The following is a 12,795-nucleotide window of genomic DNA, read 5'->3' on the forward strand; positions in this document are numbered from 1 at the left end:
GGATGAAAGAGCCCTTGCTGGGTGACCTGGTTCATATCCATACCCTTTCACTTACCCTCTCTGAACCTCAGTTTTCTCATCTGTAAAATGGGCAGAACACCTCAGGATGAATGTGAAGTTTCCCTGAATGAGGACTAGAAACTTAAGACACATTTGAGGAAGACTGTGTTTATTATAGGAGTCCCCAGGAGAGAAGGTGCCAAGCCCTTCTAGCTTCGCTGTGTAGTGGCAAGAAGGGTTCTCAGGCTGTATGTCTGAAACCTTCCCTGGGCCCGATTCAAGATGGCCACACTGGTTTTCCCCAGGGGAGTGGCTCCTCAGAGCTATCCCCAAGCTCCCTTGCGGTGGTCAAAAGTATGTTTTCAAGAGTTAGGATCTGGGACCCAGACCCTAGCGAGGGTCAGGCCTTAGTGGAGACCAGTATCCCTGGAGGTTTGGCTTCATTGTCCAGATGAATCCAGGCTGACTTGATGGGCTTCTGACCCTGAAAGGGTTGAGGAGTCACAGGAGTGGCCCCGGCCTCTAGATCCCTGACTCCTGGATGAACAGTCCTTGCCAGCACCCCTGCTGAGTGACCACTTACCCTCTTACTTGTACAACCTCCTGAAGGGCAGAGAGTATCCTGCCTTTGGGCCAGCACGGGTCACTCTTGAACTATTAAACTTGTCCTTAGTTGTGCTGATTTGGAACTCTCCAGAAACTATCCCCACGCCCATTCATCCCACAGCTTTGCTTCCATGACCCAAACGCAGCTCAGCTGGGATTTGCAGGCAGCCACTGTGTCCTTTAGAGCCTGTTCCTCCCTAGGCTGGGCTTCATTCCTTAACTTTCCTTCCCAGTTATTGGGCAGACATGTCCTCAAAGTGGCCTGAGCTGTAGGGACAAAACAGGGATGACCCCTCCTCATTCCAAAGTCTCTAATATGTACAGCCTCAGAGGCTGACTATCTTTAGGGGGTCCCATTTCCCTGGCTCAAACGGTTTGCAGTCTTTGGTCACGTGACTGGGCTTGGTGCCATGACATAGATCTTTGTCATGTGACCTGACCTTGATCATGTGACCCTCAGGTACTAAGAGATCCTTATAGTCCCCCGCTGTATATCTGATTCATTTTGGTACTTTCAGCCCTGACACAGGTTTGGGCAATAACCAGTGGAAGAGGAATTGGCAAGTGGTGTCAAGTTGAATTTGTAACTCAAATGCAGGATGGTGACTCACTCACTGTGTTTCCCATTTGTTCTTTCCTTCCATAACATTTCTTTTCCTTTTTGCGTTCCCTCATTTGCTCTCGGCTCCCAGAGGGCAGAGCACTTCACTTTGTTTTGTCTGTAGTATTTGCATTTGGTAGAATCAGGAGTTGTATGATAGTGTGTTGAAAATGTTCTTATTGTAAATATGACACATACTTGTACTGCATTCATTCAATGTATTCATAAATACTTTTAAACTAAAAGAAACGAGTTTGCTAGAGGAAAATTGGAAATCGGAGAAAAGCAGAAAGCTAAAAAAATCACACATTGTCCCACCATCCAGAGAAAACCACTTATAAACATTCTGTGTTTTCTTCCACTGTCAGGCGTCTGACCCTTCATCCCACCCCTCCGCCTAGATTGCTATTTTGCATAAAGCCCAGGACTGGGGCACCAGGGAGGAGGGTGGCCTGAAGTCTGTCTGGTGAACAAGGTCAGTGGCTTTTTAGTTGTTCTCTGGAACCCTCAGTGGTTGCCTAAGGCAAGGGTGAGGGGAGTAAGGAAGTGGGGCTCTGGGCCCCCCAACCTGCTTCAGCCAGAGCTGCCCACTTTCACATGTTCTACAAATTGGCCTCCTAAAGAAAATTGCACTGGACAAAATATTTCACTGCTTCAAAAAAGTTTTAAAACTATCCAACAAAGGCTCATTCTTTTCCTTGCTTCACACCGTCCCATCCATGTCCTGGCCCCGTTCACAAACCCACACTCGTTGAGCTGAAGGTTCCGACCTGGTTTGTCATCTGCCAGAGTCCCTCCTCCCCAAGATGCCCTAAGCCCTTGGTGCTTGCTCGGGTTCCCAGTCCAGTGACCCCACCCAACAAGCAATGAGATGGGGTTGGCCAGAGAGGTCCAAGTGAGCCTATCAGAGCTCTGGGGGCCATTGCTTCCTTTTCTAATGGCCCCCCAAACACTTGTTTTTTTAATTTGCTATAGATCTTGTCTGGAATTTGACATGACACTCCCTAGGTGCAATCAACCACTTTGAAAATCCAGGTGATATCTGCCACTTGCCATGTTCTGGTTCCTCTTCCTTCCTCTGAGGTCCCTCTAAGCAACTCACCCATCCTGCCTGCAGGTCCCATTAGGGTCCAAGGCTATTATTCTGCTGAGCATGGGTGCTTGAGCTCACACAGCATGCTTGGGCTCATGGAATCTCTGATTGCCTGACTCTTAAGAGGGAACACAGGGGGCTTCCCTGGTGGTCCAGTGGTTAAGACTTCACCTTCCAATGTAGGTGGTGTGGGTTTGATCCTTGCTCGGGGAGCTAAGATTCCACATGCCTCATACCCCAAGAACCAAAACATAAAACAGAAGCAATATTGTAACAAATTCAATAAAGACTTTTTAAATGGTTCACATTAAAAAAAAAGCTTAAAAAAAAAAAAAGAGGGAATGTAGTCCTACCCTCTCATTTTGCAATGGTGGGGAGAGTGCTCAAGATCACCCTCTGACTGGGGCATACATTTCCCATCCTAAAACTCTGTGTATGCCCATATCCTGTGTGCGTGCCCTTCTCCATGTGGGTCTCCCTGGGAGGCGGGGGCGGGTTGGGGCCATGGTCTGAACCCCCTTCTTGCTGCTGAATGAAGCTCTAGATATTCCCAGACATTTCTAGATCTAGCTCCTGTCTCCCACATCAGAGTGGGACAGCCAAGCCACTGGGCTCATCCAGAGAAACGTGTGTGTGTGTGTGTTTGCCCATGAGTTTGCTTCAACATGCTCTAAAGGATTACGTATTTTTGGAGACATGTCTCAGAACGTGCCATGTGGTCTCAAGCTGGGTCTAGTTCTGTTCAGTTGACCCTGGGGGGTGACTTAAGAGAGAGACAGGGTGACTGTCAGGGCTGGTAGAAGGAGGGTAAAATTCAGTGGTCAGCTTTAGCCTGGGGGCACTGCCAGCATGTACTCCTTGTGGATCCCCAGTGGCGGGTGGCAAGAGAGATGGAGACGAAGTCTTCGGCCAACCCGGGTGACGCTCTGCTTAGGGTGCTGAGTGTGTGGGTGATGACCTTGCCTTTTGTCTTGAGAGCAGTGCGGCACATTGGTAATTAGAAGGGATGATCACGATTTGTGCCTTTCCAAGGTTGTGATTAAGCAAAAATAGCCTCTATTCTTCAACTGGCAGGAGGAGCCATGGTGAGCTGGGTGGGCCACTGGTCTGGGTGCCAGTGCTGGCAAGGGTGCCGAGCACAGGCATGGCAGTAGCTGGCTTGCCTCAGAGCTCATCACAAAATGTTGTCACAAAAACAGCTGTGGGCTCACCCCACTCCAAATCTGGGCACGGCAGGGACCCAGCCTGAGTAAGGCCTTGCAAACAGAAATGAACAGGAAGTAGGAAGAAATAGGCAGCCTGACAATGAAGTCCTGGGGCCCCTGGCATGTGGCTTCCCACCACCCAGGAACCGCTGCCACCAGTTCTTGTCAAAAGTGGCTCTGGGGCAGCCTCTAGGGGCAGAGTGATAAGGCCCAGGCCAGACTCTAGAATTCCCAGAGGTTCCCTGATAGCACTCCTCTGGGGACTTCCAAGGAATGTACCTCCCAGTGGATGATGCTCCCTTGATCCTGATTTCTCCTAGGGGGCTGATAGCATAGACATGTCTCCTAGGTCATGTGCACCCTGTGTACATGTGCACCCCAGAATCTTCACTTGCAATAAGTTTTCACAAAAATGCCATGCTAGGTCCTGACCACTGATAAACTCTACTCTCAAGTGGTCCATAGTCTGATGAGGAAATAGACAAGTAATCTCACAGCAACAAGCCAGGCCCCACCAGGCACACTGTGAGATAACCATCTCTGAGTAGATCTCAGAAAAATTTCCAGAGGTGGTGACAATTGAGTGGGGTCTTGAAGGTTAGGTAGGAGTTTGCTGGTCTGCAGAGGACGAAGACCTTACTGGGCAGAGGGTTCAGGATGAGCAAGGGCATGGAAGAGTGAGAGCTGTGTCTTTGGGTGATTTAGAGCCAGAGCCAGTGGCCTCAATCATTGTAGTAGGAATGTCTGGTTCTTAGAGGAGCAGAACTCTTGTGGGCAAGATACCAGCAGATGGGTACTAAACTGCCTTTCAGCTTGTCTACAGAGGCCTCTTCTAAGACTGGAGATGGGGAAACTCTGCTCCTGTTAGTCAGCTCTCAAGGGGCCAGAATCCAAATCTGGCAGGCGAAGTCTACCCTCCTCCCCTTTCCTCGAGCAAAGCATCTCTGACTTTTGTGCATTAAAAGGAAGCAAGTCTCCGTCTTCAAACAGCTTGGGGCGGGGGTTAGACTCTTACCCTCAGCTAGAGAAGTGGGTGAGGGATGCTGAGGGCAACCATGCTGGTCTCTTGTCTCCTCTGAGCCAGGAACTGCCTCAGCATTGTTTGTGTCCAGGACTCAGCATGATTTGATGCCCAGAGCATCATGTGGGCCCCGAGGGAGCTGACCACAGGAAGATCAAGGATGCAGGTGCTCTGAGTCTGTGTAATCAGTGAGGGTACAGAATGTGGTCCCCACCTAACGCAGGGCATGGTGCCCAGGAGATGGCAGGACCCTCATGTCTTCCCTGCAACTTATTTATAGCCTCGCTATGGTAATTTGTGGCAATCACAGTATTTAATTCTGTAATCACACTGCAAGCAGGCATCTAGCCCAGTGAGGCTGGGGAGCCTGCCAGGTCTCAGGGAGGGACTTGGGGGCAGGGCAGGAGTGTGGAGGCGGTGATGTCCCCATCAGCTTCTGGCCCCATTGTGTCAGCTGTGGCCCTGGCTCTGTGCCCCACCCACCCACCCCGATGCACCCTGGATCATAGTAATAATAATAAACAACTACTAACACTTAAATCCGGAGAAGGCAACGGCAAGCCACTCCAGTACTCTTGCCTAGAAAATCCCATGGATGGAGGAGCCAGGTAGGCTGCAGTCCGTGGGGTCGCTAAGGGTCGGACATGACTGAGCGACTTCACTTTCACTTTTCACTTTCACACATTGGAGGAGGAAATGACAACCCACTCCAGTGTTCTTGCCTGGAGAATCCCAGGGATGGGGGAGCCTGGTGGGCTTCTGTCTATGGGGTCACACAGAGTCGGACACGACTGAAGTGACTTAGCAGCAGCAGCAGCAGCAACACTTAAATCGGAGAAGGCAATGGCACCCCACTCCAGTACTCTTGCCTGGAAAATCCCATGGATGGAGGAGCCTGGTAGGCTGCAGTCCATGGGATCACCAAGAGTTGGACATGACTGAGCGACTTCACTTTCACTTTTTACTTTCATGCCTTGGAGAAGGAAATGGCAACCCACTCAAGTGTCCTTGCCTGGAGAATCCCAGGGATGGGGGAGCCTGGTGGGCTTCTGTCTATGGGGTCACACAGAGTCAGACACAACTGAAGCGACTTAGCAGTAGCAGCAGCAGCAACACTTAAATAGCACTTACCATGTTCCAGGTCCTGTCCTAAGCACTTTGTATATATGGATTCCTTTATCCTCATTATCCACTCTATAAGGTAGTTTCTATTATTATGCCCATATTCCAGATGAGGAAACTAAGGCACAGAACTCACAGCTGGTAAGAACCTACATTTGGGGACTTCCCTTGTGGTCCAATGGTTAAGAATCCACCTTCTAATGAAGGGGACATGGGTTCGATCGCTGGTCAGGGAACCCAGATCCCATGTACTGTGGGGCAGCTTAGCCCGAGTGCCACAACTATTGAACTTGTGATCTCTAGAGCCCACGTTTCATAAAAGAAGCCTGTGTGTTGCATCAAAGATATGGTGCAGCCAAAAAAACAAATAAATTGGAAAAAAAAAAAAAAAAGAGCCTACATTTGTATTCAGGCATTCTGGCTCCAAAGTCCATGATCCCTACTAGGTCTCTCCCAGCCTCAGAAGTGAGGGGTCTCCCAGGCTTCCCGCCCATGACCTCAGCTCTGCCCAGCTCCTGGTTCCTCCTGGTCCACCTGCCCCAGAGCTGCACGCACGAGGAAGCATGCACTACGAAGCATGGTCGCTTCATCGGGGGAAGTGACAGTCAGTGTCCCTTCTTGGGTTTTCCCACTAGCAGACTGTTTCAAGTGCAGTGAGAAGAGGTCTTGGGGACTTTGGTTTTCAAGGTGTCACTTATCATTTTGTGCTCCTGTTTTTTCTCCTGCAGAAAGGAGATTGTCATACTGCCTCATTGGGAAGCTGTGGAGGTCAGGGGATGGGAGGGGAACCACTTTGTCAAGCATCATCTTCCACTAAGTGTGGGGCAGCTCGCTCAGTCTTAATTAGTTGTGTGGTTTGGGGCAAGTGACCTTGGTTGTTGGGGCCTCAGTCTTCTCATCTGTAAAATGGGGCTAATAAGAAGAAGACCACAGCTCAGAGGCTAACTATGGGGGCTATATGAGATGGTACCTGTAAAGCTCATAATGCCTGGAACATAATAAATGCTCAATAAAAATGCATCCTTTTCTGGTATCTTTTATTATGATCCTGTCCTGAAGACGGGGTGCAGGCCTCTTTTAGCCAAGCCCAGGGCAAGGTCTACAGGATGTTAGAAATAAGGCAGAAGAACCTGAGCCATTGAAGGAGGCTGAGTAAGTGCTGGGCAGAGTCCAGCCTCAAAACAAGTATTTTTTCTTCCTCCTTCAAGGCAACCCCCTCCATCATCGGGGAAACGATTTCCTGTCTGTGTGGGCAGCAGCTCCAAGCTCATAAAGCAGTTACCCTTAGACCAGAGTTGTGTCCGTGAGGACACAATATTTCAGAAATGCACTTCCCGGCTAAGCAAAGCTTCTCACTTGGAATTCTTTGCAGACGCGCCCTCCCCTGGGGCCAGAAGCGGCTGAGATGTTGACTCAGAAACACTTGGCCAGGGCTCTCACCCACACCTACCACAGGGTTGCCCGCAAAGCCCCTGGGAAGGTCGCTCCCCAGATGTGACTCCTAGTGGGTGCTGCAGTCTCACAACAGGGGGTGGGGGCGGAGTGGGAAGGAGAGAGGGCCATCCTGTCTAGAACCCTCTGCTTTAATGGTGAGTGAGTTCCCAGTCATTGGAGGCAAACAAGTGGCTCACAGTCCAGCCATGTGGTTTAGCCACACAGAGGAAACAGTACCCTTCTCATGGGGAGAAAGGAGAGGCGGTGAGGATTTCTCCGTGGCTGGCATCACTGGGTGGGCCGTGAGGGGGCCATTGGATGTATTAAAGGCCTCTCTCCACCTGAGAGTCCAGTGCAGTTGCTTTCAGAAATGTGGGTGTTAGATCAGACAAACTGTTCTGTAAGGAGTCAGATAATCCTTTGCTGACTGGGGACTCTGTGTTGACTAGTTAACTCTGCCACTGTGGCACAGGCAGCCACAGACAATACATAAGTGAAAGAGCCAGCTGTGTCCCAATAAAACTTTATTTACAAAAACAGGCGGCGGGCCAGATTTCGTCCATAGCTCTCGTGTACAGAATCCTGCACGCACGTAGAGGAACAGGAGCTCAGGCAGGGTTGGATGCTCAGAAGTCCTTCCTGGAGGAGCAGGTGGCTGCTGAGAGAAGCAAGGAAAGATTCTTGGCAGTGGTTGGCCCCGAAGCTTGTGGGTGACAGCATGCGTTGTCCTAGATGCTGGCTTTGCCTCTTGGAGGCTCCACCTCCCCGGAACCAGGGTCCCATCATTTAAGGCTTTGCAGTCACTTTGAGAGCTTCAACTAGATCTTTAAAAAGTATTTTATCCGGCATCTCTAGTTATTTTCAGAGAATGCTTGGTCCAAGTTTCCATCTGTATCTGGGAGACACGAGATGACACTCATCCTGCTGCTGAAGTTACTGGGAGAGGAAGAAAGAACAGAAGAGTTCCCTTCTGGGACACCCCTCCTGGCCTCAGGGACCTCATCATGTCTGGCCCCACTGCCAGCCTCCCTTTCCTGAGGAGGAGGAAGGTTTTAGGTTGTGTTGATGTAGGAAGTGGGGGCTGAGTGGCATGGCCCTCCCAAGCTCCAGATGCTATTGTTCCAGTTCTCCTGGGATCCCAGGCCATGGGCCAGCCAGGGCCCAGGAAGTGTCCAGAAAGTGACGGAGGCCTGGAGATGCTGAGTCCTCCATTCCCTGCCCTACAGGAGAACTGTACCGGGTTTCCTTGAGAAGACAGAGGTTCCCAGCCCAAGGAAGCATCGAGATCCATGAAGACAATGAGGTGGGTTTCTGGGGATGTCTGGGCCGCCTCTGGGGTCAGAAAGTTAGGAAGAGTCCTTAGCCGGTAGACAGGCCACCCAGTTTTCACCCAGCTCCTCACTGGACTTTCTGTGTGACCTGGTGCCGGGCTCTGTCCCTCTCTGGGCTTCCCTGGTAAAGAAGCCACCTGCCAATACAGGAGACGAGGTTTCGATCCCTGGGTCGGGAAGATCCCCTGGAGAAGGAAATGGCAATCCATGCCAGTATTCTTGACTGGAGAATCCCATGGACGGAGGAGTCTGGCAGGCTACAGTCCATGGGGTCACAAAAAAGTCAGATACACTTGAGCGACCAAACATACACTGTCCTTCTTTGAGCTTCCAGCCCCCGTACAAATAAGAAGAGTCTTTTGGGACTCATCCCACACTGACACGGAGAGGCTTGCCCTCCTGGCAGCCCATGCCCCTCACTCTGAACGCATAGGAGGTGCCATCAGAGTCCCCTGTGTGTGTGTGGTTCTCTGCGTGCCCTCTGCCTTCCCCCCCACCCCACCCCACCCCACCCCACTGCCCATCTCTCTCTATCCTGATTGGTGTCCCCCTCAGGAAGGCTGCCCACAGCGCTCCTGCAAGACGCACGTCCTCCTGCTGGTGCTGCATGGTGGGAATGTCCTGGACACGGGTTCAGGGGACCCATCCTGCAAGGTGGCTGACATCCACACCTTCAGTTCCGTGCTGGAGAAGGTCACGCGTGCCCACTTCCCCGCGGCCCTGGGCCACATCCTCGTCAAGTTCGTCCCCTGTCCCGCCATCTGCTCAGAGGCTTTCTCGCTTGTCTCCAAGTGAGTTCCTTTATGCTTATTTGGGCTGGCTGGGCTGGGTGGTGGTTGCCTGCCAAGACCTCCCTGGGGTGTCAGGTCACAAGCATCACCGGAGGAAAGTGATCAGCAAGAATCTAAAGGGATTAACACGCACCGAATTCTCTTCTGCCCAGGACTGGGTGGCGCTGGTGCCCCGCAATAGATAGCTCAGACTAACTTGCTGTGCTCAGCAGGCCCTGGTCTGGTTGGCCCAGATAATGAAGCTGAGGCATTGAGAGGTTAAGCAGTTTCCTCCAGGGTTACGCAGCCCAGGGACCCAGGAGTCAAAGCCAGACAGCCCCACTCTCAAGCCACACAGTTAGAGCCAGTAGAGATGTGTGCCCTGATGGAGATGGCACATGGCATTGTGGACACTCAGAGAGAAGGCCAGGGAGGCTTCCTGGAGGAAGTGATTTTTGGGTGCGCTTTGAGAGTAGCGTAACCTCGTGAAGGGCATGGCCACTTCAGTCATCCTGAGCTTGAGTTCCAGCAGTATGACCAGGGTGGGGGTTGGGAAGGTCAGGAAGTTGTTTAACCTCTCCCTGTCTGTTTCCTCATCTGTAAATTGGGGATGATCATGGTATATCAACCATGTCTTAGAGTTTTTGTGAGGATTCTGTGTGTTCATATGTGTGAAGCACATGATAGGGCACAGGGATTGGCTGTGACCCGCATCACCATCCTCGCTGGAGCACTGTCCATTGGTGGACAGTGGGCCAGGGCGGGAGGAGGGAACCCCACTGACTGGAAGTGAGGCAGTGTGCTCTCAGGGCCTTGGCTCCTCATCCAAACCTGCCCTGGAAAATCTGCAGGACAGACTGAGAAACCGGGGGCCTCAGGACCTGGGGGCCTATGGGAGATCCTATCCAATGATCCAAGAGCCAAGTGCTCCGCAGATGCCCTCCCTGTTGAAGGGGGTGCCTGGAGCCCGTCAGAAGCCCTGGATGCACCTACAGAGCAGTGTCTAGTGTGTGATAGATGGCTGGGACTGGAGCCTGGAACTTTCTGCAGTGCGGTGAGAGGGAGGCCAATGGCGCCTTTGCCCTGGCCTTTACCCCCCTTCACAGCCTCTGCAAAGACGAGCCCCCTTGGGGAGGGTAGAAAGGGACCCCCAGCCTGGTGTCAGCTCCCTAGGGAGATGGAGAAGGGGCTCTGCATCAAGTGTGGCTGTAAGAAGAGAGGCTCAGCTCCGCTGGTGGGCGGGTGGGAGCGCGAGGAGGATGTGCAGGGGTCTCACATGTACCCTCTGAGAGAGAAAGGACAGTCTCCTCTGCCTTCGAGATTCATCTCTGTTCCCAGAACACGGGCTGGGCAGATCTCTATCAAAGCTGGAAGGAAGGAGATTAGCTCAGGAAGGAAAATGTATTTCCCCAACGTGGTTAATGGCCCAGATCCCGGGTGTGATTTTTGTTAAACTGCTAGGCGGTAGGCCTCCCCCTGGGGCGTCTGAATCCGGAGGGGAGGAGCCCTGGAATCTGTATCCTGACTCCCTCTGGGCTTTGGGTTTGGGAAGCTGAGCTGAATGAAGGCTCTGTCTGTCACACTCCAACAGTCGGAGTTAATTGTGTTCCTTCACAATCAATCTCAGTCCCCCAGCAACCCCCTCGCCCCCAGGATATCTGACCTCCAGAGCTGGGTCACCCAGCCCAGGCCTGATCTCCAGGAAGACAAATGGCCCATGGACACTGGAGGGGCCAGCAAGTGGGAACCCAGCGCTCCCCCAGGCAGCATCTTGCCTGGGCCATCAATCAGCCCTAATCACTGCTGGGAGGGAGCTCTTTCTCAGATAATTAAAATCTCTCCGGCTGCAATTGAGGGCTGTTTCCTTTAATTTGTGTTTTTTTGGAGACGAGGAATGGCTGTTAGGCTGGCCTAGTGCAGCAGGAGATCTCTGTCACCTGCCCAGGGTGCTCTGCACCCTTTCACCTTTCGCAGTTTCTGTCAGATTCCCTTTGGGATCAGTGTTGGGTCCTGGGTCAGTCTGAGCTTGGACTCTGGGGGAAGGGCAGCCTCTGGGGAGGGGGTGTACAGTTCTCCCCTCTGCTGAACCTCCCAGCCAACTGAGCCTGATGCCCCTGTGGACAGAGGTAGGATGGGTGAGGGTACAGGCAGGCATGGGCCACTGGGAGCTGGTCCCAGATGAAGCTGAGCTGCCCAGAGAGAGGGAGGCAGAGAAGTGAGGGAGCCCATGCAGAGGCTGACAGTCACTCCACTTGTTGGACAGGCTTTCTCAGTCCTTTCTGAGGTCACAGACCTTTCTGCAAAGCCCATGAAGGCTCTGGATCCCCTCCCCAGAAAGATAGACATGATACCATACATGAAGCCACATGGCTGGTGTGTGAGCCCTATTCCTGGCACACCCTCTCTCCTCTTTCTAGCTTCCCTAAAGACTTCCTTGAGTCATAGATCAAACCTCACCTCCTCCAGGAAGTCTGCCATGATGACATGTTTCCACCCCCTTTTGGCCGCCAGGTGGCACTAGTGGTAAAGAACCCATCTGCCAATGTAGGAGACACAAGAGATGTGGGTTCAATTCCTGGTTGGGGGAAGATCCCCTGGAGGAGGGCATGGTAACCCACTCCAGTATTCTTGCCCGGAGAATCCCATGGACAGAGAAGCCTGGCAGGCTACAGTCCATAGGGTTGCAAAGAGTCGGATACGACTGAACCAACTTAGCATGCATGGATATGGGATCTTAGTTCCCCACCAGGGATTGAACTCTGCAATGCAAGCATGAAGTCTTAACCAATGGACCACTGGGGAAGTCCTGACACACCCCCATTCTGACCCACACCAGTGGCCTCCTCCATAACTGGTGTGTCCTTTGAGGCTGCAAAGAAAAGGGCAGAGAACCCTGCTGTCGTGGGAGACTCCAGGGGCCACATCATGGCTGGCACGGGATGGACACACAGGGGAGTCATCACAGGCTAGCCACTCCCCCCGCCCTGGGATACGTTGCTGGCGCTTTGCCTCCTGCCTGGGTCCTCCTCAACAGCCCCTGACCCCAGGCCCAGTTTCTAGTCAGTGTGTGCCCTCTTTCGTCCCATCCACAACTCCAAGCCCACCCTCATGCCTGGTCCCAGACGGACTGACCTTGGTCTCCTGTCTGCAGCCTGAACCCCTTCAGCCATGACGCGGGCTGCCTCAGCAACAGCCAGGACCACGTCCCTCTGGCCGCCCTGCCCCTGTTGGCCATCTCCTCCCCACAGTACCAGGATGCGGTTGCCAGCGTCATCGAGCGAGCCAACCAGGTGTATGCGGAGTTCCTCAAGTCCCCCGATGGGATTGGCTTCAGTGGGCAGGTAGGACAGCCTGCCCTCACCTCCCTGACCTGGTCCCTGCCTGGAGAGTTGCTGGGCCCTGCCAGAAGGATCTAGATCAGGCTGCTCTGCAGCCCTAGCTTCTGACATCCTAAGAGACTTTTGAGATCTTTGGGTCTGTCCTCCTTTTGCAGATAGGAAAACTGAGGCCGACACCTGAGTTCTGATTATCAGCCCATGCTGATCTGTGACCCAAGTCTGACCCTGGCTGTAGCCTGGTTCCCGTCCTCAAGCTGACCCTCCCGTGCCCCTG

General features: G+C 52.6%; 1 protein-coding gene across 1 annotated transcript in view; it reads left to right on the forward strand.

The window, feature by feature from the left end:
- The window catches only part of PITPNM3 (PITPNM family member 3), a 97,789-nt gene that overhangs the window by 62,039 nt on the left and 22,955 nt on the right, over positions 1-12,795 (forward strand). Inside the window, exons 5-7 of the mRNA XM_055404177.2 lie at positions 8,309-8,385; positions 8,969-9,204; positions 12,335-12,524. Of these exons, the coding sequence (XP_055260152.1) occupies positions 8,309-8,385; positions 8,969-9,204; positions 12,335-12,524 (503 nt within the window). The remainder of the gene's footprint in view (positions 1-8,308; positions 8,386-8,968; positions 9,205-12,334; positions 12,525-12,795) is intronic.

The sequence above is a fragment of the Moschus berezovskii genome, chromosome 20 (assembly GCF_049115385.1).
Source record: "Moschus berezovskii isolate FMDL1 chromosome 20, NW_MosBer_1.0, whole genome shotgun sequence".
NCBI classification, from domain to species: domain Eukaryota; kingdom Metazoa; phylum Chordata; class Mammalia; order Artiodactyla; family Moschidae; genus Moschus; species Moschus berezovskii.